The following is a 27,353-nucleotide window of genomic DNA, read 5'->3' on the forward strand; positions in this document are numbered from 1 at the left end:
GATAGCCCTGGCTACCAGAGTTCTGATAGCTAAGTAGGGGAACTGCTTAACGATCTCAGGGTTCAGCATGTAAATGTGATACTAACTCCCCTGTTTAAAGTATATTTGCTCTCCTTTCATATGTTGCTGGTGTATCCCAACCAGAGGCACCTTCTACAGCAAATAAGCCTTTCCATAACAGATTTGGAGAGGGACAGAAGTAATTGCCCATCATAATGATGGGAATGATCTTTCATTGCTTCATAAGAAAACTTTACACAAGTCCTTATATTCTTTAACACATTGCCCCTGCCACTTTCTAAACTCCTAGGCAAATCTAAGTTTCTTCCTTCTTAAGCCTTAGGATTTGTCAAATCCTTTATCTCCTTTCTAGGTTGCAATAGTTCAGTTTTACTGTGTCCTCCCCTATTCTCAGTATCTTTATGTTTTTGTGCCTATAGTCCCATTAACATTACAGAGATTTTTGAGAAAGGAGTTAGAATAAAAGCAAATGTTTATTACTTTATCATTATTACTAAAAGACATTTGTAATGTATTTTGTACTGTGTGTTGCTTGGTATGATAAAACTATACCAAACAATGCCTTTGTGGTATACTTATTACTTGGTAAAGATAGGAATTACAAGTTAACTTTTCATAGTAAATGGGAAAGTTAATGTATAGGTTAAAACTACCATAATAAAAAGGCTGAAAGAACACAGTGGCTCAAATAAGATAAACACCCATGTTACATGATTATTGTCTAGAGGTAGATGGATGGTTAAATAGCAGATATACAAATTTGCTGCACTTGGTCATTAGGGTGTCATTTTTTGTATTTTACCAATCTGCCATTCCTAAGTTAGACTTTTTTTACTCTATTTGTGTATCTGTCAGTGTCATTACACCTCCATTCTTAGTCTAGCTTATAGGAAAGGCAAAGAAAGTATGGAGGCCAGCTTCCTTTTTCAAGGACATGATCTGGAAATAGGAACACCTTATGGGCTATAACTGTTAGCTGCTTGGTAGGCTAGCATAGACAATCTCCAGCTAGGTAATTGCTAAAGTTGAAAAGGTAAGCTGAATACTAAGGACAGTTAATTAACAGTCTGGACCATATGGCTCAGATTTATGATTGATTAGTTCATAAGCAGTTCTCCCATAGAATTGGTTTTCCAGCTTGCTTGCTAAAATCCTAGTTAAGTCAGTATTTGGGAGGTCTTTATTCAGGTTCTCATGCTTAAAATGAGTATAGTTTGGAAATATCCTAAGAATAAATTAAATGTTTTAGATTTTTTAGTGTGTTTCTTTGCTTCTTGTTAAATTTCTTTTAACTTTTATAAATTCTTGTCATAATATTTTGTTATCTGTACTTATAAAATAGAGGCCTTACTAATTTTTTTTTAAATAATAAATTTTATTTTTATATTCCCCATACAAGTGCAGCCCCCCCATTCTGACCCCAATCCCTCCCCTCCCACCCCTCACCCCCCAAAGAGTGTCTCTGGTCCATAGTTTTTTGTTGAATTTGATTTTCACTTTCTTATAGTTATTCATTTTCCTGGTCCCTTATTTAAGTTTTCTAGATTCCTGCTATGAGTGAGACCATCCGGTATTTTTCTTTTTCTTTTTGGCTTATTTTGCTGAGCATGATCCCTTCCAGCGCCATCCATGTTGCTGCAAATTGCATGTGTTTATCTTTTTTGAATGCTGAGTAATATTCCATGGTATCTATGTACCACATCTTCTTGATCCAGTCATCTATTTTTGGGCATTTGGGCTGTTTCCAAAGCTTAGCTATTGTAAATAGTGCTGCTATAAACATAGGGGTGCAGGTGTTCTTTGGAATTAATGTTTCTGTGTCCTTTGGGTAAATACCTAGGAGTGGAATTGCTGGATCATATGGAAGCTCTATGTTTAGTAGGTCCAGAAATCTCCACACAGGTCTCCATAGTGGTTGGACCAGTTTGCACTCCCACCAGCAGTGCAGAAGAGTTCCTTTTTTTCCACACCCTCGCCAACATTTGTTGTTGCTAGTTTTTTTAATATGTGCCATTCTCACTGGTGTGAGATGGTATCTCATGGTAGTTTTGATTTGCATTTCCCTGATGACAAGTGATGTTGAACATTTTTTCATATGCCTGTTGGCCATTTGCATTTCCTCTTCAGAGAAGTTTCTTTTTAGCTCTTCTGCCCATTTTTTGACTGGATTATTTTCTTTGCTGTTGCTGAGTCTCATCAGCTCTTTGCAGATTTTTGTGATCAGTCCTTTATCATTAGTGTTGGGTGCAAAAATGTTCTCCCAGTTGGTGGGGTTTCTCTTTGTTTTTGTTATTGTCTCTTTTGCTGTACAGAGGCTCTTTAATTTGATGTAGTCCCAGCTGTTTATCTTTGCCTTCACTATCACTGCTTTGGGTGATGTGTCTGTAAAGATGTCTTTGATGTGCAAATCATGTAGTGTTTCGCCTATATTTCCTTCTATATATTTTATGGTTTCAGGTCTTATGTCTAGTTCTTTAATCCATTTTGAGTTGATTTTTGTGTATGGTGTGAGGTAGTGGTCAAGCTTCATTCTTTTGCATGTAGCGACCCAGTTTTCCCAGCACCATTTATTGAACAGACTTTCTTTGCTCCAATGCATAGTCTTTGCTCCTTTGTCAAAGATTACTTGACCATAAATCTGTGGGTTTATTTCTGGATTTTCTATTCGATTCCATTGGTCTGTATGTCTGTTCTTGTTCCAATACCATGCAGTTTTGATGATTATGGCTTTGTAGTATAGTTTGAAGTCTGGGAGTGTGATGTCTCCATTCCCTTCTTTTTTTTTTTTTCAGGAGAGCTTTGGCTATTCGGGGTTTTTTGTGATTCCATATGAATTTCAGCAATAATTGTTCTATTTCTTTGAAGAATGACATTGAAATTTTGATTGGAATAGCATTGAATCTGTATATTGCTTTTGGTAGGATGGCCATTTTAATAATGTTTATTCTTCCAATCCATGAGCAGGGAATGTCTTTCCATTTCTTTGTGTCTTCTTCTATTTCTTTTAACAGTGTTTTATAGTTTTTTACTTACTAATTTTTTTAATCAAGTAAGACTGATATCCATTGCCAGTCAGTGAAAATTAAGAGTTAAATGTATTAAACTCCTTCCACTGTTATATTTTTACAAAGACATATGAATTAAATTTTGGCTTTCATCATAATTATTTAGAATTATAATGTTTATTTCAAATAAAAACTATTTCTTCATCAGGAGCAGTTTCACTCATGTGACAACAGTCATTAAAATTAAGCTATATTAGAGAGGGCTGATATTACAAAGTAGGAGTAATTATGATGTGATGAAATAAGGAGAAAAATGACCTTGAGGGCCTCCCTGGTGATGTAGGCAGTTGAGCACAGCGCTGTGAAGCTGTCCGCAGCCTCAGCAGCCAGATTCAATCCGGGCCGGCCGTGGAGATACCCACATGGCGCAGCAGACCTCTCTTGTCTCGCCCGCTGTTCCCCTCAGCAATGTATTTCAGTCAGTCTGCCTGTTCTGTTCCCTGCTATGTCTGATGAATCTTCTCACCCTCTCGCACATCTAGCCTGTACCCCTTTTCTTGTAAATAAATGTTTAAAAAAGGATAGAGAAGTGACCTTGAGAGTATGGCTTTGCTGTCATGTACCAATAGAAGTTTTGTGCACTCTGTGAAGACAGTGGGTGAATCAGGAGAGGTCTGCTGCACCACATGGGTTGCTCCCTGGCTGGGGATCGGATTTTTGCTGCAGTGGCTGCGGAGAGCTTCATAGGTTGCATCTTAACCCCGTGTGCCTCCAGGGAGACCCCATTTATTACTTTTAGAAGATGAAGAGTTGTTAACTTTTTTTAAACTAGCTTACTCCTTTCTATATGGCTACCAGAACTGTAGTGTCTAATATTACCTGTTGCTTTAGAGGGACATTTGGCTGGATGCTTATTTATCCCAAAAAGATTTTATTTCTGCAATTTTTTTTCCAACTGAAAGCCCTTTTGAAATTTATTTAAGTACTTTATATAAATTAAATATGAAAAATGAAAGTCTTTTCTGCACATCAGAAACAAACTGTTATTAGAGAAAATTTCCTCCTTGTTAAATATACAAAGTACCTTGATAAAACTTATGAAATGCTGTGAGAGACACACAATGAAGACCCAATGAACTGACTGGAGGACATAAATAATTTAAAATGATTAAGTTTATCTGAAATTGAAAATGACTGCACAGTCATGAATATTTTCTTAAAACAATAAAAAATTAGTGGCAGGCATTCAAAACATAGTATAAAGGGGGAAGAGGGTGGGGGTGGAATCTTATTGTTGTAATAAAATAATCCCAGAATGTAACGGAAAGGCCAGAAACAGATTCAAATACATGCAAGTTTTTTTATTATATGCCAAATATAGCTTAGAATCAGTGGTGAAATGATGGATTATGTAGTTTGGTGCTAGAAAGAGTAGATATAATTGGACATGGACAGAGTGAAAGCCCTCCCTCATACACTAATTTACCCAAATAAATTCCGTACAAAGAGAACGAGGACTAAAATTAAATATTTTAAAGAGCTAAATATTGTTTCTTTGTTTCTTATGTACCAAGTTAAGTACCTGATTAAAAATCACATTCTTATATGCAAATCCTTTGGCTTGTGTCATGACATTTGCATAAAGAAGGTTCTAATGTATTCATTTATTCTTACAGAAACAACTTAAAATCATGTCTTTGTTAACCAAAGCCTAAACTTTTCTGTTTTATTTTTTTTTTAATCATAATTTAGGCCCCAGTGTCTTGTTATGACTGGTGCTCCAAACTCACGTCCAGCTTTACTTCATCTTGTTCATGATTTCACAAAAAATGTTGGTTTAATGATCTGTGGTCATATACATATGGTAAGTTTTGTTTCTTCATTAAAACAGTTTTCAGGTTTCACTGTTTTGGAATTTTAGAAATCTGAAGTAATTTGGTAAAATAGATAAATCTGTTGAGCTCTTCTTAGGTAGTATTTTTTTTTTTTTTTTAAGATTTATTTATTTATGCATGTAAGAACTGGAGTACAGGCCAGAGGTGTGGGGGGTGAGAGGAGTCACCAGAGACAGAGTGGGGAATGAAACAGGCAGGCAGACTGAAACACACTGCTGAGGGAAGCAGCAGGCGAGTCAGTAGAGGTCTGCTGCGCCATGTGGGTAGCTCCCTGACTGGCCGGGGGATCGAACTCGCGCTGCAGTGGCTGCAGACAGCCTCATAGGCTGTGTCCCAATCCCTTGCACCACCAGGGAGGCCCAGTAGTTATTTTAAGATATTTATGCTTTTAAACTGTTTCAAACCCTTACTTTTAAAAAGATTTTGAAATATTGAAACTTGTTTTCTTACCCATTTAAGAAACTGCATTGCCCTTACAGAAATCTTTGACTAAGAAAAATATAACCAAGTAGCTAAATGAAATTCAGTGTTTCCTTTTTCTTATTGTTATTTCTCATAAAGTCCTGAGAAAACTGGGAACGTTTACTTACCAGGAAAAATAGAAGGTGGAGGAGGTAGATAATTCATGGTAAATATCAAGTATGTATATGTAAGATCAATGTTGAATGCTAAATTTCCAAGTTCAAACACCTTTAAATGCCCACTCGTTTTAACCTTAAGTCACAAATTAATAAAAATAGCAGTACACTGTCATGTAAAAGTAGTTTTCTGTTTTTGACACCTTTGCTACTAGAAATAGTCAACAGATGATAGACATCTGCATAAAAAATTGGAGTCTTTGTCAGTTTCGCTTTTTTCTGAAATTCTGTATCATCTTGTTTTGGTGCTAGAACTGTGTATTTTATGCCCCATACCCAGCCCCTGCTAGAGTTGCTCTTCTAGCTGTAAGGAACAAAGTTAAAGCTGTGCGTGGGCACCTTTGTATATTGGTGGAGACACATGACTGACTCTATGCGGAACTTGTGATGTTTTCCATTTTGTCCCTAGGTTGATAACTTAAGTTAGAGAATTGAGCACAAGAAATTACAAATGCAAAATTTCCCTACTAAGAATATAAATTGTATTTTTCCTTTACTTAATCATATTTTATTAGGGTATGCCCAAATTTACCTTTAGATTATTTTATTATTTATACCTTTGTGTATAATATATTTTATGTACAAAGATCTATCTAAGTAGAATTTCAAGTTGTACTTCCTTTCTTAGATTATTTTAACTTTTAACCAAAGTATAAATATAAAAAGTATATACATCATTTTGATTTCAATGATATTTCTAAGTTAACTGAGAATTCAACATTTGAGACAAACAAAAACATGCTATAAAGCTTTCTGTGAGGCAGAGAAGGCTCTTATTTTTCTCTGTAGTTTCTTCTTTTTTCAATAATTTCTAATTTTTCTGATTTACTGAGTGTTCAAAATACTTATTTTTAAGTCTGTGTTCCACCTGCTTTCTTCTCCCTTCTGTTGATTCCTCCTTTACCTTAACTATTCCAGCAACAGGGCCTCCCCTAGTGGCGCAGCAGTTGAGCAGTGGGCTGCGAAGCTGCCCGCAGCCTCTGCAGCGCTGGTTTGATCCCTGGCCACCAGCGAGGGTCCCACATGGCACGACAGACCTCTTCTGCCACCCGCTGCTCCCCTCGGTGTATTTCATCACTCTGCGTGTTCTGTTCCCTGCTCTGGTGAATTCTCTCACCCTCACGGGCTTCTGACTATACCCAGTGCTCGTATAAATAAATAAATCTTAAAAAAAAAAGAAAAAAACTATTCTAGCAACAGACCTATTATTTTATAATCTTCATCACTGGAAAGAATTCACTGACCTGAAAATGAAATGTTACATTATATTTGTCTACCCACAATATTTAGGCACCTTTTTAAAGCCAGTAAAATAAAGATGCCTTTTATAAGTGTGGAATAGATTACCTTTCAATTAAAGATGTTATTAATATTATTACTTTTCAAGGGTCCTCGAAGACAAGCCATGAAAGAGATGTCCATTGATCAAGCCAAGTATCAGCGATGGCTTATTAAAAACAAAATGAAGGGTTTTTATGCCCCAGTACATGCAGATGACTTGAGAGAAGGTGCACAGCATTTGATGCAGGTAAATTTGCTATGCTTTTCAAGACAACATTGTAATTGTAAAAGCTTTTAAGAACTATTTCATTTTCTGTATGTTTGCTGATAGCAAGTGTTAGAAATTGTGTGGAACAACTGGAAAACTTTGAGCTGTGGGGTAAATATAGACTGGACAGAGCCTTTGGACAGCAATGTGGCAGTGTCCTTCAAATTTGAAAGTTGTGAATATCATAGAACATTACACTATTGAGTCTATACCTTAGAAAAACTTAAACACTACATGAAACTCCTTAGAAGTATCATTTATAATGGTGAAAACAAACTGCAGTAACCATGAATTACAGAATTGAAAACTGGTATAACCATACTGTAGAATTCTACACAGTGATCCAAAAGAACTATACATATCAACAGCGATAAACTCAAAAACAAAAATATTAAGGAAAAACAGCAAGTTTTAAAAGGATATGAATAATATCCTTTTAATTACTATCCAGTTTTAATTAAAAATATATATACTTATGAATGCCTAAATTATGGAACATATAGAATTAACAAAGGTAGCATGAGAAGGGCACTTGATCTGTGCTTATAATCATTTATTTTCTTAAGCTAAGTCATAGATAGTATATAATTATGTATGTTTCACTTTTGTATGTGAAATATTTAAATATTTCAGGCAGAATGGTACCCCCAGTCTCAAGGCTCTTTCTATTTTTGTGTGTGTAAAAAATCTGGGGTGTAGGCCGGAGGTGCAAGGGTTGAGAGGATTCACCCAAGACAGTGGGGAGCAGAACCGGCAGATTGACTGAAATACACTGCCAAGGGGAACTGTGGGAGAGACAGAGAAGTCAGCTGCACCTTATGCACCTTAGCTCCCCAGCCAGGGATTGAACTCAGGCTGCAGTGATCATAGGGCTGAGATTTAAGCCCTAGGCCACTAGGGAGGCCCCTCAAGGTTATTTCTAGTGGGAAAATTTTGCTCTTGAACAATTTATGGGAACACTTCTATAACCACTTTATTTAATAAAAGAAATATGCTATGAAAGAGATACAGAAAAATGTTGATCAAACCAGTGATTGTTAAACTTTAAGCATGCATCAGAATTACCTAGTATACTTGTTAGAACACAGACTGCTGGAACTTTGCAATGATTGGTAGTTCAGAGATTTTAGTTTCCATGTGCTGCTGCTGCTGGTTGAGTCCAGGCTCAACACTTTCAGAACTGTTGCTCTCAAAGCTTTCTGAAGTATAAATTACAGCACTGGTAAGAGTTAGGACCCATCCTTCTAATCACATTCCCCTCATGTAACATGTTCATCCCAGGGGATCACTATAATTTCACTAGAGAGGAGCAAGATTAGGATAGGAGAGATGGAACAGTGTCATTCCAGGACTGCCCTATAAACCTGGGCAGTGCAACCACTTTACAAAAATACATGAGGTTGATTCATTTTATTCTGGTGTCAGAGCCATCTGATGATCTAATTAAAATAGCCTTAAAAATACATGAATTATCTCTGTAGAACTAATCACCAAAGTTTTAGTTTCCAGGCCTCCGGCCTCAGGGTTAGGTCTTAGCGCTACCACTGCAATGGCCTGAGTTCGATCCCAGGCCAGGGAGCTAATATAACCCACATAGCGCAGCAGACCTCTCCTGTTTTCCTTGATGCTCCCCTTAGCAGTGTAATTCAGTTAATCTGGCTGTTCTGCTCCCCACTGTCTCTAGCGAATCCTCTCAACCCCCCACCTCTGGCCTGCACCCCAGTTCTTCTACACAAAAATAAAATCTTTTAAAAAACTAAATAAAATTTTAGTTTTCAGTTGTCACTAAGAATATTTCTCCTTCCTTTGTACCTACTGGAAACTTGTTACAAAAAGTGCTAAATGCCTCTGTATCTTCTACATACAGGTTTATAATCTTTGCCACAAAAAGTTTTTGTACAATGTTTTGTTTCTGCAGCGTGTTATTTTATATAGTTCCAGAATGCCCCTTGTAGATGGTTTGTTTTACTTTACCAGATACTGTGATGTTTCATTTCTCTGTTCCCTATTTGTTTAGTTACTATTTATAATCATAACCATTTATGCATCATTAAACTAGCACTTAAATATCTAGCCTTCATGGTAGAACTCAAGATTCACTTTTAACAGGCAGTCTTATCAATAACTTCTGTAGGAGCCCTTTGGCAGTGAGATAGGACTGCTAATTTCATTATTGTTTATATTTGAACTTTAGGGCTTTTTTTTTAAAGGCAGAAGTTACTTAATATTCAATTCAATTTTACACTTTCATTTAAAATAGCAAAAACCCATTGTTATTGCTGAAAATTCAGACTATAGTATATGGCTTTTTAAAACAAGTGAACCTCATTTGGTCTTATTTCTTGGTTAAAAAAGCCTAGAATATTCTTGTGTAGTAAGTGTTGACTATTTCTGACACTTTATCAGCCACATTTTGAGGTAAACTGCTTATTTTAAAAGTGTTCTAAAATAAGTAGATCAAAATAGCATTGTCAGGTCAGAGTATTTGAAATATATATAATTATGCATGTTTTGGAGGCTCAAGAATTTTTGATAAAGGTAAATAACTTTAAAATGTTTAGAGGATATTTGGAAGAGTACATCATTTAAAACATTTTGTTGAATAGAATATCTTTAAAGTTGTATTTTTCCTACATTAAATAGGCTGCTGGTCTTGGGCGTATGAAACCAAACACACTTGTCCTTGGATTTAAGAAAGATTGGTTGCAAGCAGATATGAGAGATGTAGATATGTATATAAACTTATTTCAGTAAGTATCCTTTTAATTCAATAACTTGGTTTAAAAAATTCATTTTGAAACCTGCATTGGGTTTTGAAGCCCCATTTCTTATCATAAAGTGTCTGTTAGTAGAAGCAATAAGAATGAAAAGAAACACAAGAGATTATCTGGATTTTAAATTGATGATCTAACAAAAAATTTTGATCCTTCGATGTTTCCTTGCAAATGCAAGCATATATTGTGTATGTATACATACATGTTACATACATTTTTATATATTCTGGCTTCCCATCTAAGTAGGCAAGATTTTTCAGATCTCTACAGGTGTTGCTAAGCAGAGTTCCCAAATGTTGATAGACTCATCATCTTCAAAGTTAATGTCATCATAATAGCTGATGCTGACGAAGGGCATTTCATAACATAAATCTAGCTTGGGTGTAGGTTTGTTCCAATCTCAAATTAATTTTGCCATTAATCACTTGAGTTGACCCATTATTTACATTCTTTTTAAAAATGCAATTGTGAACTATAAGTTCTGAACTTATTCACTTTTCGGTGTTTTTTTTTTTTTTTTTTTTTAAATGATCTTTTATTAGGCAATTCAGTTTTGGTTTACATTACTTTAACCTATCTTTTATGAGCTGTCTAGTGGGTTCTTTTTACTGTCTTTTTAATTTTACTTAAGTCATATTACTGATTTTGGCACATGTACCTGTTTAATTTGCCACTAATACATTTTGGAAGTTTCTTCATTTTTTCCAGGTTTTCTTTTTAATCTTGAAAAGCACTTTTTTCCTACTATTATGGGACTTGAATTAAAAAAAATCTGATTATCTTACTCATTTTGTTTAATAAAGGGATAATGATTACTAATCTCTTACTGTACCATACTTGAAGAGTAGTCTTCTTGTCATAACTACTGGTGAAATAGAACTGTTCTCTTTAGAAAGTATTTCTTTATAAACAAACAATTGTACCACTAAAAATTATATTTGGGCAAAGTAACTCTTGAGAGTAGATTCAAATCCTGTTTCTCTAAATTTTACCTGATTATCCCTTAACTCACTAGAGTGGTTCATATGGTTTGCTATGTTGTGACTTTGGCTACCTTTAGACTCATCCTACCTTTCCAATTCTATGCTGTATACTTTGTATATATAGGGATTAGGGGGAAAAGCACAGTGAAACAAAGATTAAATCATGTGGACTGTGATCCAGGGAATATATTTTTTCTCTCTGGAGATGTTAAGGCTAGTAAGATGGTCTCATTATCCTACAAAATAGAAAAAGTGGCTTTTTTTTTTTTTTCAAATAATTCTTTCACTGTTACAGTTCTCATAAAGTAAATATTGCCCTTCTAACTCCCTTGTAGGACTGAAGTGAATGTTTGGTCCAGAGTAAAGCATAACTCTAAATACTCTGCTTCAGGTAGTAATTAGAAGATAGTTCAAAATACTGCTTCTCTGGTTTCTAGAGCCATAGAAATTTATGGCAGTTTTAAAGTAGCTTATCCTTTTAACTTTGTTATTGATGAAAATTCAGACTATAGTATATGGCCTTTAAAAATAAGTGAACCTCATTTGGTCTTATTTCTTGGTTAAAAAAAGCCTAGAATATTATTGTGTAGTAAGTGTTGATTATTTCTGACACTTTATCAGCCACATTTTGTACTTAGGCTACAGCTGAGGAAAGTTAACATCGATTAATTTCTACAGTGAATCTTGTCTGACCTCAGTTAATTTACCTTACAAAACTGGCTTCCTATGATTTAAAAGTACAACAAAAGATCTTGTTGAATGATCTGAACAGTCTTATTATTTTATTAGATTTTAGTCTTTTTGTTATATATAGCTACAGAATAATATATCACATAATATGTATGTAGGAATGTTTATTCCTGTAGAATTTAAGATAAGAATTAGAGATAAAAAATAAACATTTTTGGGGCCTCCTCGGTGGCGCAGTGGTTGAGCGCTGGGTTGCGAAGCTGCCGGCGACCTCTGCGGCGCCGGTTCGATCCCCGGCTGCTCCCCGGCCACCTGAGGAGGGTCAAAACATCTTAAGTTTTGGAATTTGAAATTCTTCAGTAGATTTGAGAAGAACTTGGGTCTAAATGGTTTATGGTCTTAAAAATTTCCCAGAATATAAGCCTTATTTTAAAGCAGTCTCTGAGGGGCCTCCCCTGGTGGCGCAGCGGTTGAGCGCTGGGCTGCGAAGCTGCCCGCAGCCTCTGCAGCGCCAGTTCAATCCCTGACCACCAGCAAGGGTCCCACATGGCGTGCAGACCTCTCCTACCGTGCCTTCTGCTCCTCTCAGCAGTGTATTTCATCGGTCTGCCTGTTCTGTTCCCCGCTCTGGCTGTGGTGAATTCTCTCACCCTCCCAGTTACCAAGGGGTAGGGGGCTTAGAGAAATGAGAAGCTGGTTGGGCCTCCCTGGTGGCGCAGCGGTTGAGCGCTGGGTTGCGAAGCTGCCCGCGGCCTCTGCTATGCCAGTTCGATCCCCGGCTGCTCCCCGGCCACCAGAGGAGGGTCCCACATGGCGCGCAGACCTCTCCTGCCGCCCGCTGCTCCCCTCAGCAGTGTACTTCGTCAGTCTGCCTGTTCTGCTCCCCGCTCTGGCTCTGGTGAATTCTCTCACCCTCCCGTGCTTCTGGCTGTACCCAGTGCTTGTATAAATAAATAAATAAATCTTTAAAAAAAAAAAAAAAAAAGGCAGTCTCTAAGGTTTAATGTATTTTACATATTATTAGGATGGTCCCATTTATATTAAAAAATAAAGCACATATGAATACATGTGTGCAAATGCATGTAAAATCTTTGGAGTATTTTTTAAAATTAGTTTTGCAAAAATTAAATTACTTAAAAATAGCCTAAAACCTTTCAGAAATGATCTTATCATATTCTACACTGCTCTCAGTAGAATGTTTCTCTGTATTCATGTATTTCTTTTGGCTTTAAGGGAATAAGCCTAAAATTAAATATGATGGGACTGAAAGTTGTTTCTCTATAATTTTAGTTTGTTTCTAAAAGGATAAAAATATAGTTATTGCTTTCAACAGCTGATAGTGGTAGAATATCCATACTATAAAGAACTATATTTTAAGTGTTTTGTTTTAATTATTTTTATTGAGATAATGTTGGTTTATAACACTTTTATGTTTTAGGTGTATAGGTTCACACCTTTACAGGTGTGTGTTTTTCATACCACACCCACCACCAAAGTAGCAATAACAGTTTTTAAGGGTGTAGATAAAAAGGGAGAAGGATTAGCATAGGATTTGGTACCAACTTATGGATCTCACTGTAATTTTTAGAAGCATTTTTAAGAAAAATCCCATTTAAAGCTGAAAGAATTTAAGACATCATTTATTACTGAATTCATTATATTGAGTACACAAAACATTTTTTATGACTTTTTTTTTTTTTCCATTGTAGTGATGCCTTTGACATACAATATGGAGTTGTGGTAATTCGCCTAAAAGAGGGTCTGGATATATCTCATCTTCAAGGACAAGGTAAATCTTGTTTGAAATAAATGTTTTGTTTTAAAAATCTTATTTTGCTAGAAAATTATGTATAATCCTCACAATTGTTTCAGTAATTTTATTGTGTACTACCTGTTCTCTGTCTTCTTTAAAGATTGGCATTTTAAGATCAGATCTATTTGACCCCAACAACATTTCTGTTTTCTCTGTACCACTCTGGATGATGGCTCATGATTATTAATGGAGGGAATAAAATTCAATCCAAATCATAATTTTAAGAAAAACAATTCTTATGATTTAGATTAGCCAGTTTTATAATAAAAATACATAATAAAATAATCAGAAACATTTTTAATGGTTACTAAGGCATTAGATATTTTTGTTTGTGAAAGACATGCTTTGTAAATTAGAGGCATATAAAGTAAAAACTAAATTCTGTGATGTCATTTACTTTCTTTAGAAAAGATCTTTTAAGTCAGGTTTTTAAACTTTTAAATGTTTAGTAATTTTACTTACATGCATAGAGGTTCTTTGTACTCTTCATATAGTTTCCCCTATGGTAGCATCTTGCATATCAGTAGTTCTAAATTGAAAGAACATTGGGACAATCAAATTTCACCCTTTTTACATACACTTGTGTATAGCTGATCATATTTTTGTAGCATGTCACCATTTATTATATATGTTCATTCATGTAATAACTGTCACAATCAAGATAGAGAACTTTTCCATACCACCAAAATCTCCCCTATGCTATTGTTGTGAAGTTCTCCATACTTTGCCCTTATCCACTGTTGTTAATCCCTGACACCCACAATGTCTTTTTCAACTTTATAATTTTTAAAGAATTGTTTTAAAAGTGATGCTTAAGCCCTAATTGAGGGATAGTGTTTCTGCTGAATTTACAAATATAATAGAAAATTCCAGTCCCTAAAAACAATAAACTGCAGGTTTGAGAGAATGCTTTGAGGTTTAATATCCACATAATACAGAAGTATGGCTTTCTGAAAATGAATTTTCTTACTCTGGTGTATGCCTTGCAAATACTCTTTCAGTTCTCTCTTGCTCTGCTTTGACTAATATTTAGGGTACTTGTAATTCTGTATAGTTACTAGTAGTATTTTCTTTGATGTTCAAAAATACTATAGTTTGGCTAATTATATAGTTCTATAATTTACCAAGATCTGAATGTGATTGGAATATAATATCTTTATAATCATTATGAAAAATTTCTGAAAGCTATGATATATTCATCAAGATTTAGAGACAGGAATTTGGTTTAGCACAGGGATTAAGAGATTAGACTTTGGAATCTGACAGATTTGCTTTAAAAATCCAGCATTTTCTTGTAATAAATAGTTTTATAGCCTGGGCAAATTTGCTGACTTCCAAGCCTCAGTTTCTTTATCTCTTAAAATACATACTTTCTAGGGTTGTTGTGAAGATTGGACCTGTCAGGCTGTCAGCATTATTGCTGGCCTGGCCCTTAGGCTCACATAGTTTGTTATTTTTCTTAGTACACACAGATCAGTGGTAAGGGTTATGAATGGATGATCTATTTCATACTACATTAGTCTTTATGATAAATGGGTTATTTTTGGTGGTGGCGGAAGGTAAATGTTTACTAACTCCTTTCCAAAAGATAGAAAATGAACATTTATTTATTTATGCACACAAGAGCTGGGGTACAGGCCAGATGTTTGTATGTGTGTGGGGGTATTCACCAGAGACAGAGTGGGGAGCAGAACAGGCAGATCGACTTAAATACACTGTTGAGGGGAGCAGCGGAGGAGACAACAGAGGTCTTTTGTGCCATGTGGGTAGCTCCAAGGCTGGGGATTGAGCTCGTGCTGCAGTGGCTGCAGACAGCTTCATAGGTTGCATCTTAACCCTCTGCACCACCAGGGAGGCCCCAGTCACTCGTATTTTAAGCAAAAGTTATTTCAAAGCAGAGTATCTCATTTGTTTGCCTAAGAAATCATTTGTAATAAACTTTGATATTATACCATGTTTTCTTTAATGTTTTAAGATTTAGATAATATTTTGAATATTTTCATATCTGCAGAAGAATTATTGTCATCACAAGAGAAATCTCCTGGTGTCAAGGATGTGGTACTTAGTATGGAGTATAGTAAAAAATCAGATTTAGATACTTCCAGAACATCTGGTGAAAAAACCATTACACATAAAGGTAATTTTTATTCAAACAAGAAATTTATTAATGGTAATGCTTTAATTATAAAGTAAATTGTCTCAACATGTACTGCTTTTTCTACTTGCTTAGGTAAAATTTGTACCTTTGAAAAATGACTACTAATTACTACTTTTAAGGTAGATTGTAATACAGAAATCATGCCAATTAATATTAATAGCTCTTGAATGTTTTTGTTTATACTTGCTTTAAATAAAACATTTTAATTTGAAGCATAAGTAAAATCTAAACTGGTAAGGAATCATGGTAATTTAGAAAAATATGCATACAGCATGTAACACATAAGGAATGAAATTTATAAATTTTTATATCAACATTTAAATACTAGGGGCTGAGATGTTCACACTATTTTTCACATCTCCTGCACCTGGAGTTGTGTAGGTAAAACAATGTCATAAAAAAGTAAAATGCAATTTTATTCCTAAATTTAGTTTCACTGAAGAAACAAGCTCCTTTGATTTGGTTGCTGAGCTACTCCCATTATAATTACAGACATGATACCCGGTGGCTCATTTATGCCACAAAAATACTCTCAAATCTTGAGACTTTGAGATAATTTCATCCACATTTTTTTCAGGTTTATAGAGCAAAAGCGGAATGACTTCCAAATCTTACTCTCCCACCCTCACTCTCCTACCTCTGCTCAGCCTAGTATCTCCATCTGTCCTACTCCTAGCTGTCACACAACAAGAAAAAATCTGCACTGTAAATCATCAAGCCATATCATACTTTTGATTCCTGAAAAATCACTATTCTTTTTCTGAAATTGATAACCTCAGATAAGTCCTATTTTCGTGAAATTAATCTATTCTAGATTCTTTGGAAACAGTCATGCTGCTTTTTATTTCTTTCCTCCTTACTTAACCTTATTTGCTTAGAGTAGCAGTTGAGAGTTTAGTTGGGCTCATTTTTCCTTTTGGTTCTTTTCTGGCTTGATTAAAAATTATTTGTTTCACCTCAAAATGGTATAAACTGATCGTGATAACTGTTCTTATGTTCCTGCATTTACTTTTAATTTGTGGTACACATTCTTATTCTTTTCCCCTTTCCTTTTTTCTTTTTCTTTTTTTTAATTTCTTTCTCTTGCCTAAAACAGAGATGAAGCTATGACGAGAGGGGAAGAATATTTTATTGAGCACCTACTCTGTGCCTCCAACATTGTAGATGTTATCCATTAGCTAATAAGTATGTGCACAATCTTATTAGGAAAGTCATTATTTTTGTAGAGTAGGGAACTGGGTTGGTAATTCTAATCATAGTCTTATAAAAATATAAATGCCTTTAACATAAATATAAATCACTTTAAGTGTCAAGCTTCCCTTGATATTACTGAGCTCTTTTAAAAGCATATAGGATGCCCACAGCAATATTTCTAATAGTTTTTATTACCAAAGACAGATACTGTCAAATATTTTAACAATATTTAATACTATGAAACTGAATGAAGTAATTGAAATATTCCTTATTCCTCAACAGGCATATGAAATTAACATTCAAAAGTGGCATCACCTTCATTTTGTGTTTATTTTCTATTTCAACAATTGCTTCAAAATGAACATAAAACTTTGACAACTTTATAGTTTTACAGTTTTCATAATAAACATTCATGTGTAGTTATTTATATTCACAGACATTTGGTATGTCTATCTACTGTCTTGAATATTGAGGTGTACGGTGTTCAAGAGGACACTTGACTTAGTCCTAGCCACTGACCTAAGTGCATTAATGCTTTCCCTACAACAGCCTTCCTAAGAAGTAGGTATTGTGAAGAAAGTAACAGGACTAGCTCACATAGCCAGAAAGAGGATCAGAGGTAATAACAAATGCTAAAGTTTGACTCTAGAGCCACTGCACTATGCTCTTTCCAAGGTGGGACAGGAGACAAATAATATAAACTTTTCTTTTAAAAAAGATTAGGAAAACTGATAACCCCAAAGAAATATTTAAAGTTAAAATGGACCAATATGTTCATATACACATGCATATACTTTTTAAATATAATCTTTCTGCTCTATAAATATTATTTCAACATCTCAGCTAATTTCAAGTGTGAAAGTTTAAAACTTCAGTTAAAAGGGTTTTTGGTCAGTTTTCTAGGAATATAATTTAGAGGGGTGACATCAATGGCCCTATTGGAGAGGTCTAAAGTATGTGTTCTTTTTAAAATATTGACCGCTAGTGTAGAAAACAATCTTCAGTCTTGATTATTTTTCAGACTGTGGCTTCATACTTTGTTTTGTTAATAAATGTGCTCTATTTACATTTTTATTAATATAAAGGCAATTAACTTAATATTTTGTGTTTTTTAAACATAATCTAGATGAGGAAGAGGATGGCAAGACTCCAACTCAACCACTGTTGAAAAAAGGCAGGCATTTTTCATCATTTTATTTTAATCCCTTCTTTCATACTGTTAACTCTTTAATTCCAACTTTTCTTTTTTTTTTTTTTAACCTTAGTTTTTATTTCCATGGTGAGGTGATATTACAGCTATTTATTAAATGCAGATCGGAAAAATTATCATTAGTCCAAGTTAGTTAAATTGTCACAGGGAAAAGGTGATATATCCAAAACAAATTATTTTAAATTCATAGCACCTCTGAATAATGAAACCCTGAAAAGTCAGTATTAATCTTTTTTTTTTTTTTTTTTTTTGTGGGACCCTCGCCGGTGGCTGGGGATCAAACTGGCGCTGCAGAGGCTGTGGGCAACCTCGCAACCCAGCGCTCAACTGGGCCAGTATTAATCTTTTTATTTAAACTGCATGGTTTAGGTAAGGAGAGACACTGAAATACCTTTGTTACCAGTGTCACTTGCACTTTTTCCCATCAGTTGTATCCAGCCAAATCCTTAATTTTGATACTAATGTATTTTTCATTTCGAAAATTACAATATTTCTCACAGTCCTGCTGCGTTTGGGAGATACAGTCATGTCAACGTACATGAATTTTATGAGAAGGAGATAGAGGTGAGAGTTATGGAGCAGTGTGGTTTGGTAGCCATGTTATTTCATCACGCAAAATCATTCATCATGTTTGCATATGTCATGGCAGCATGAAAAGTGAATGATAGACATTTTAAAAAGTGAGCAGATTTCCTCCTTTGGATTTCTGCTTTTAAAAAACTGGGTATAGGAGTTTCATGATAATCATTTGCTTGCTTACAGAGCTGATGCTGGTGTTTTGTTTTGTTTTGTTTTTTTGAATTCCTGGGAATACAAATGGGAACTCCTTTGGTAAACATTTTAGACCTGCAGCAAATGGATGGGAGTTCCAGGGAGTTCCCAACATCTTTCTGTGATTCAAAGAAAGAGGTAGTGATTCTGTTGCTTTAGAATTGGGCTCACCTAATGTTGGTGAAAAGTTAGGTAAAGATGAGGGAGTTTTTCCTTACAGTTTCACTGTGATAATTATAAGATTTTATTGGTGTATCTTCCATTTCCTTCTGTCTTTCACATTACAGGTAACATTTATTTAAGGTTTTTTTTCTTTTTGAGCTTTAAATTACTGAAAAACCAGACTGCAAAAGAAATGTACTCATGGAACAAGCATAAACTTAATTTTTCCAGCTAGCCAAAAACAGCTTTTCAGAAGCATTTTCAGAAATCAAAACCTAGCAGTCAACATAAGCTTCCTGATTAGTTTTATTGATTCTCTTCATTCAGAATGCTTCAGAATTTTAGAAATTAGTCGAGATGATATATTTATCTGTAACCATTTAAAAAGTATATTTAAATTATAAATAAATATCATGATAGATGCCATATACAATTACCTGCATTAAAAACATTTGAGTACACAGAAGTTTGGAAGCTATAGGAATTCAGCAGAGGGGATTTTAATAACATTTACCTTGCTTACACATTTCATTTTCCTCCTTCATCCTTTAGAATCCAAAGGCCCTGCCGTGCCTTTAAATGTAGCTGATCAAAAACTTCTTGAAGCTAGTACACAGTTTAAGAAAAAACAAGGAAAGAATACTATAGATGTCTGGTGGCTTTTTGATGATGGAGGTAAGACTGTTAATGTTGACGGAGTAATACTAAGAAAGACTTGTACTCCTCACCTGTGGACCAATTCACTTTTGCCACTATTCCCCAAAGAAGCTACAGCATTAATTTTAGAACTCGGTGTTGCACTTAGTTGTTCTCTCTCTCCAGTAGCCTTCAATTCAGAATTTGAGCTTCATGATGTTAACATTTTTTAATATTACAGACTACTTTATAGACCGTCACTAAATTTGGAGTGCCATTTTTTATTTCATCATAATTAGTTTCAAATTATTTAGTTGGGTGCACAATATCACAGAAGTGATACTGTGCCCATCTGTTGATCTCTGCAAGTAGCTCGTGATACTGCGTTTTCTTATCACTGAAGTTAGGCTTTGAGTAAGGTGGTTCTCACAAGATTTATACTTCTTCCTCTTATTTGGAGAACAGAGAATTACTTTGAGACTATGTAAATATGTCATTGTTCCTGTAACTTTTTACCCCTCTTTAGCATCCACTGGTATTTTACCTGAATTTATTATTGCTGTGGTGTTTCATATTTGCCAACTGAATTTTCTGATGCCACTGTTCTTCCTTATTTATTAGTTGATGGAAGAACTTCGTTTATTTTTTCTATATGAACTTACAAATTCCTGTTTTACTCAATGAGAGATGATTTGTCATCCTGATTATTTTTCTGATGTTCAGGTTGTCCCAGACTTGGCCAGTGGGATCCTCATTACAGAGTTCTGTCTCTGTCATGACCCAGTTATTTTCTGGTACAATAAGATATTTCAGGCCTGATTTTATACTTCCCTACACCAGTCTTTGAATCATCATTTATTCATGGAGCCCTGATTCTTTTAGTGGAGAATAGTATTTAGAAACCAAGATCAGGGCATTAGGTATAATCCTTGTACTAAAATGTTAGTACTCTTGGGCCCTTTTAATGGACGGAGCAGAAAATACAGGTTTGTGTGTGCATAGATATAGACTGAAAACTAACTTCAGGATTTACTCCTGTTTCTCCATTTTTGTGTTTTCCATTTTAGTGAGAAAACTGCTATTATTTAAATGTATATTGTCATTGGGCATTGCTAATGGCTTTTGACCAAATTGTTAAGAAAAAGGAAGGACAGAAAGAAAAATTGTTTTATATTGAGTTGCAATATTTCTATTTTTAAGGATTAAATTGAATGAGAAGTTTTTCTGTGGAAAATCAGCACTGAATAATTGTCTTGTTATATTTTTATTATTCAGGTCTGACCTTATTGATACCTTATCTTCTGACTACCAAGAAAAAATGGAAAGACTGTAAGATCAGAGTTTTCATTGGTGGAAAAATCAACAGAATAGACCATGACAGGAGAGCGTAAGTTTTTCTAAACTTGTAGGGTGTTTAACTAGTATGCTTCATTATCATAATATTAATTTGATAAGATAAAAATTAGAAAAATCCAGAAAATATCAGTCTTATTGCTCTGTTCTACACTAAACCTGAAACTTCTAAAGATAGCAAACTTCATTCTTTCGATTTTAGTTCTCATGCTTTGGTTAGATTTAGCTTTATTTATATGTAGTAATTACTATATTAACATTTTAGGAAAACTTGTGATATTAAAATGCTTAAGAGCTTTCTTAAATCGGGGGAAGAGTATATAAAAATTACATATTCATACGTGGGAGTACTTTTAGATAACATATATGTGGGATGCCACTGTCATCCACACCCTCATTTCTGTGTAACTGTCAGGATTCTAGTTCTGCATTCAGTGCTTCTGAGTACCCTTGTTGCTTATGTCTGACCCTTTTCAGCATATATTGACATTGTTCCTGATTTCATCTTTGGACAGCACAGTTTTCAATTATTTGTTTTTTTTTTTTTTTTTTTTTAGTTTTTTTTTTTTATAGAGGCATGCTTTTTTTATTTATTATATTTGTTTGTTTGTTTTGTTTATACATGCACTGGGTACAGTCAGAAGCGCGGGAGGGTGAGAGAATTCACCAGAGCCAGAGCGGGGAGCAGAGCAGGCAGAAGGACTGAAGTACACTGCTGAGGGGAGCAGCGGGTGGCAGGAGAGGTCTGCGCACCATGTGGGATCCTCCTCCGGGGCCGGGGAGCAGCCGGGGATCGAACCGGCGCCTCAGAGGCCGCGGGCAGCTTCGCAACCCAGCGCTCAACCGCTGCGCCACCGGGGAGGCCCACAGTTTTCAATTATTTGATTCCTTTGTGCAAAGTACTTTTTGAAAATTTTTATTTATTTATGCATACAAGAGCTGGGGTACAGGTCAGAGATGCGGTGGGTGAGAGGATCCACCAGAGACAGAGTGGGGAATTGAACAGGCAGATTGACTGAAATACACTGCTGAGAGGAGCAGCGGGCGAGACAGGGAAGGTTTGCCTCGCCATGTGGGTTGCTTCCTGGCTGGCCGGGGATTGAACTCATGCTGCACAGGCCGTGGATCACTTCATAGTGTGGTGCTTAACCCCTTGTGCCACCAGGGAGCCCCCCTGTGCAAAGTACTTTTAACTGCTTTTGTTAGCTACCATAGAAAGTCTAATTGCAATAGTATGACCCTCAAGAAAGACCCTTTAACAACCTCTCCTCCTGTTCCCTTTCTATTCTCCCAAGGCTGCCTTATACCTCAGTTTACACTTCTGCTCAGCCCTAAACATGGGTGTAATATTTCATCCTTTGCCTACTCTCACCTCTCTACTATAAATACTTCACTTGTGTTCTTTCTCTGTTTTAAAAAAAACAAAAAAAACCTCCATTCTTTAAAGTTCAGTGTTGGTCTCACCTTTGTAATCCCTCCCCCTTGTGCTAGTTATATTTTCTTCATGAAACACGTTATACTTGATATATTCATCACATTCTGGGGTTTTTGCTATGCTTTTTTTTCTTATGTTTTCTTTTTGTGTGTGTGTGGACCCTATGAACACATAGCAGGCATTTAGAATTAAGACAGAATTCAAATATTCATTTTAAGTAGTGAATTATGCAAGTGCTAGTAATAATTTTAGAGTTAAACCTTTGTAGTTCATCCTTTTTCTAATGTAGTTTAGAATATACATTTTTTGAAAAACAGATGCTTTTCCTATGTGTTTGTGTTTGTTTTGCAATCAAGGCTTCATTGGAAACTGCCTCCAGCAAATTGTTTACTTGAAAAGCTGGATACTCAGAACTCCTCTTCCATGCCTATTCCAGCTTAAAAAATACATGTGTGTGTGTGTGTGTGTGTGTGTGTGTAAATATCTACATATATATATATATTTTAATGCCGACAACATAATCTATCATTAGTAATGTGGCCCAAAAATTCCTTTATGGACCTGTGAGTTCTAGGCATTCAGTGGATGGAAGAGGAATCCAAAAATAATTGTTTACTATTTTTCCTGAAATTCACACCTATACCAAAACAATTTGACTAATGTTAACTTTAAAAACCTAGTTGTCATTCAAATTTCATTAGTAATGTCTGGCTCTGTCCATAACTAAGAAGAGATTCAGAGAACATAGCAAAGTATCAAAAGTCTCTATTAAGGGACTTCAGATGTCGACACTGTAAATATATAGTGTAAATTAATTCACATGGACTAATAGCACTTGACAGATTCTTTCCATAAATAATGCTTTTCAGATGTATCCAGCCCTATATAAAATAAAAACAGTTATAATCAACCTTCATGTATCTCAATGCTACTCATCTTTGTTTTAGGATGGCAACTTTGCTTAGCAAGTTCCGGATAGACTTCTCAGATATCATGGTCCTAGGAGATATTAATACTAAACCAAAGAAAGAAAAGTAAGTTATTGGATAAATTGCTTTGTACAAATTTCAGATTCTTTTATGGATCAGTTTTAGCATGCCTATAGCAGATATCACAGTAAGTCTAAAGTGCCCTCAATCTTCAGAAAATATTTCAATTTCTGTTTTATAAGTAATTTCTGAAAATCACTAATACCGCAGTTTTCCACATGATCCTTTAAACTTCCATTGTTTATGCCTTACTTCCATTCATTATTATAGCACTCAGTCCCTAGTCCACGTGTGAATAACCTGAGGAAATGGGTAAACACAATTTGACCTATTGCTCAAAAGTCATTTTGACTACTTAGATAAATTTATTTAGGTTCGGGGGTGGATGGGTATACACAGGAACAGGAGTAAATAGAACTAGATCAGCGTTAGCATTAAAAATTCATTCCTATTGTGAACATGGTTCTAAATTTAGGACATGGGAGGGAGCATAATAGATGGGAAAAACTACTTTTCAAGCTGTAAGTTATTGTTTAAGAACTTAAGGTCATCTAACATGAGGCTAATTATCTGTATTCTTTATTTTTTGTCAAGTATTGTAGCTTTTGATGAAATGATTGAGCCATACAGACTTCATGAAGATGATAAAGAACAAGATATTGCAGATAAAATGAAAGAAGATGAGCCATGGCGAATAACTGATAATGAGCTTGAACTGTATAAGACCAAGGTATTTTTTTTTTTCTTTAATGACTCTTCCATGTGTTTGCCTGTATTTTAAGTACTTAAGACAAATATATTTTTTCACCAAAATTGATTTTGGTTCCTTTCTGTCTATTTAAAAGTTTTATGAACCATGCTAGATTCCAATTTACAAATGGTTTAGGAATGACTTAATTCTGTTTCCTTTCAGACATACCGACAGATCAGGCTAAATGAATTATTAAAGGAACATTCAAGCACAGCTAATATTATCGTCATGTAAGTAATACCTACACTAAGATTTTCCTGGTGATTTATTTTATAATAATGTACTTAATTTCTCTACATTATCCCTATCTACATAGCACCCATAATGACTTAGTGGTTATACAGGAAAAAACCTAATTTTTCAAAATAAACTTTAGAGAAATCATTTAAGGTAGGAACAAAGGACACAGATCTTCGCCCTAAGGTTATGACAAAGAAACAGATTTAGTTTATCCTGAAATTTTTCCCTTTTTTTTAATCCTATTTCCCACCTTTTACAAATTCTGTAGCTTTGAAAATACTACAGCACAACTATTAAGCACATTCATGCCCTAAACATGCTCCCCCACAGAAATAACTCCATAAAGTTATTTGAAGGATTAAATTAATAAGTGGTTTCTTTGTGAATCTCTATCCCCAAATTCCCACAAACTTTACATACCAATATATTGTCCACATGTTGAATATAAATACTAATGCTCACTCTGACTTTTCTGGCATTAAGCCAGGTTAACTAGATTTTATTACTTGAACCTGAATTTTCTCAGTCCTGGAGCCTGATCCTTAAATAGACAAGGAAAGTTCACAACTGCAAAAATGAGTCAAATGATGAAATACAGAAAGACCAAAGGATAGCTATTTGATTAACAATGAACATCTGATATACCAGAAAGTTTCAGGTTTTGTGGATGATGATCAAATGTTTGAAAACTAGAGAAAAAATACTGTAGAGCAACTGGTTACTACCAACATCTCCAAAAGGAAAAGAAAGTTCAGCAAGATTAGAGAAAACAAATTAATTATATATATATATATATATATATAAATTGTTTGAATTTCATGTGTGCACATATAGATTTTGCTTTGTGACTTCATATACAAACATCCCTTTCTCCTAATTCTATACTTATTGACTGGGAAGTTTGGGATATGATGTTAGATACCAAATGTAGATATTTTTTTAATCCTCTTAAAATTTGTAAAAGTGGCAGTGTATGACAGTGCAATAGTAGTTACACTATGTGCAGAATTTTTATGCACTCAAAAAACAGCTATTACTAAGTGATCTCTAATTAGTATTGTGATTTATAATTTTTATTACATTTTATTTTCCTAACTGAAATCCACTATTTGATTTCTTATTTTGATTCCAGGAGCCTCCCAGTTGCACGAAAAGGTGCTGTGTCTAGTGCCCTCTACATGGCATGGTTAGAAGCTCTATCTAAGGACCTACCACCAATTCTCCTAGTCCGTGGGAATCATCAGAGTGTCCTTACCTTCTATTCTTAAATGTTCTGCACAGTGGACAGCCCTCCAGACAGTACTTCAGTGCCTAGTGAAATCTTCAATGACATGTTAACATCACAATGGCGAACTGTGACTTTACTTTCACTATTTCATTAATTTGAAAGCACACAGGGAAGCTGCTCCATTGATACATGTGTGGAGACTTCAATTTTAGTCAATTCCTTATCTCAGTCTTACTGAATGATGTTTCCTTGGACTAGAGCTCATGGAAGTAAAGTTTTTCTTTGCTACTTGAACAGCAATAAAAGTGTGTTATTTTCGATTGATGAAAGGAGTACAAAAAGCCTTTAGCCTTGAGGTGCCTTGTGAAATTAACCAAATTTCATCCATATATCCTCTTTTATAAATTTATAGAATGTTAAACTTCGCCTTCAGCTATCTTTATTTCTAGTTTCTTCCATTTTCAAAAAAAATGTACACTGCTGTTCTTCTTCCATTGACCAATTAGTGTTGAGTACTGTATGTTTTCTATTACTTTTGTAAAGGTTATCTGTCAGATATTAAAGGTGAGAATTAGGGCAAGTTAATGAAAAACGGGGGGGATAAAAAGGAAGCCAAAAGTGACTCCAAGGTTAGGTTTGTTTGAGTGTGTATAAATGTAGACCTCGGGGGGAAAAGGTCTAATAAACCTTTTTTTTTTTTTTAACTTCTGATTGGCTATTTGTACCTTTATTTTTTTTTTTTTTAAACTTTAGGGAAGGTTGAAGATTCATTCAGTACTTCTATATACCATCCTGAAAAATTACATATTGTCATTCTTTGAAAAAAATTCTCAAGATCATTTGTATTTATTAGAAAAGAAATCTTAAGAGTTTCCTTAAATATAAGGAACTTTTAAGAATTACTAAAAGATTTTTCTGGAGGAAAATTAGATATAGCAATGTCATTTCATAGACAATTTCAATACACACTATTGGAATTTCACTACACTGTACATCTTTTATAAACCATTAAAATGTTTAATGTTTCATCAAATGGTTAAATGGACCACTCGTTTTTTAGTGAAATGTTTTTAGGCCTAATTCATTCAATTGTCAATACTTAGTCTTAATATACTCAGGTTTGAACAGATTATTCTGAATATTTAAATTGAATCCATTCTTAATACTTTAAACCTTTTGTGTTAAGAAAAACTGCCAGTTTGTGCTTTGGAAATGTCTGTTTTGACATCATAGTCTACTAGAACAATTTTGACAGTGCATATGTACTGTTAACTAAAGCTTTATATACAATTATTAATGTGAAGTTTTCATTTTTTAATTCAAGGAAGGATTTCCTAAAAACATTTCAAGGGATATATGTCTACATATCTGTATGTGTGTATAGTCTATGCATACACAGATGCATATGTGTATATATAAAGGCATTTATGTTGCTGGTTATTTGCATTTTAAGGTGATCAAGACTCATTAGATTAAAATATTTTTGTTTTAGTAATAAGTTCAAAATTAGATTGAAAGGTACAAGTTTCATGGAGAATTAAAGTGATCATTTGAAAGGCATATAACTTCACGGCTTTCAGTTAGAAAACGGGGAAAACATTTCATCTAAAGTACTGCTCAGTGGGTTCATGGATATAATTTCAGTGGTAGGAATTTATGCAGGTTTCAGGAATCGATAGAAATCTATAGAATTACTACTGTTAACTGCAGTGTTTTTGCTGCATGAGTGTGAACTAATAATATAAAAATAGAGATCTAATTTTGAATTCAGAATAAGAAAATGAAGTAATCACTTTTCAAAAACTTTTTTCCTTCATTATAACTCACAGCATTGTTTCATTTATTGAAGGTTTTATAG

At 34.7% G+C, this 27,353-nt stretch overlaps 1 protein-coding gene across 2 annotated transcripts in view; it reads left to right on the forward strand.

The window, feature by feature from the left end:
* The window catches only part of SLC12A2 (solute carrier family 12 member 2), a gene marked incomplete at both ends in the record, with an annotated part of 79,622 nt that extends 54,087 nt beyond the window's left edge, over positions 1-25,535 (forward strand). The window contains 12 exons of one of the 2 annotated variants that reach the window (XM_084252406.1): positions 4,779-4,890; positions 6,947-7,087; positions 9,752-9,858; positions 13,265-13,344; positions 15,380-15,505; positions 17,847-17,894; positions 19,416-19,538; positions 20,775-20,886; positions 23,235-23,321; positions 23,871-24,006; positions 24,190-24,257; positions 25,400-25,535. In XM_084252406.1, the coding sequence (XP_084108532.1) occupies positions 4,779-4,890; positions 6,947-7,087; positions 9,752-9,858; positions 13,265-13,344; positions 15,380-15,505; positions 17,847-17,894; positions 19,416-19,538; positions 20,775-20,886; positions 23,235-23,321; positions 23,871-24,006; positions 24,190-24,257; positions 25,400-25,535 (1,276 nt within the window). The remainder of the gene's footprint in view (positions 1-4,778; positions 4,891-6,946; positions 7,088-9,751; positions 9,859-13,264; positions 13,345-15,379; positions 15,506-17,846; positions 17,895-19,415; positions 19,539-20,774; positions 20,887-23,234; positions 23,322-23,870; positions 24,007-24,189; positions 24,258-25,399) is intronic. The other variant, XM_084252407.1, reaches the window with a different exon arrangement.
* Positions 25,536-27,353: the final 1,818 nt, after the last annotated feature.

Source organism: Talpa europaea (assembly GCF_964194135.1).
Source record: "Talpa europaea genome assembly, chromosome: 13".
Classification (NCBI taxonomy): Eukaryota; Metazoa; Chordata; class Mammalia; order Eulipotyphla; family Talpidae; genus Talpa; species Talpa europaea.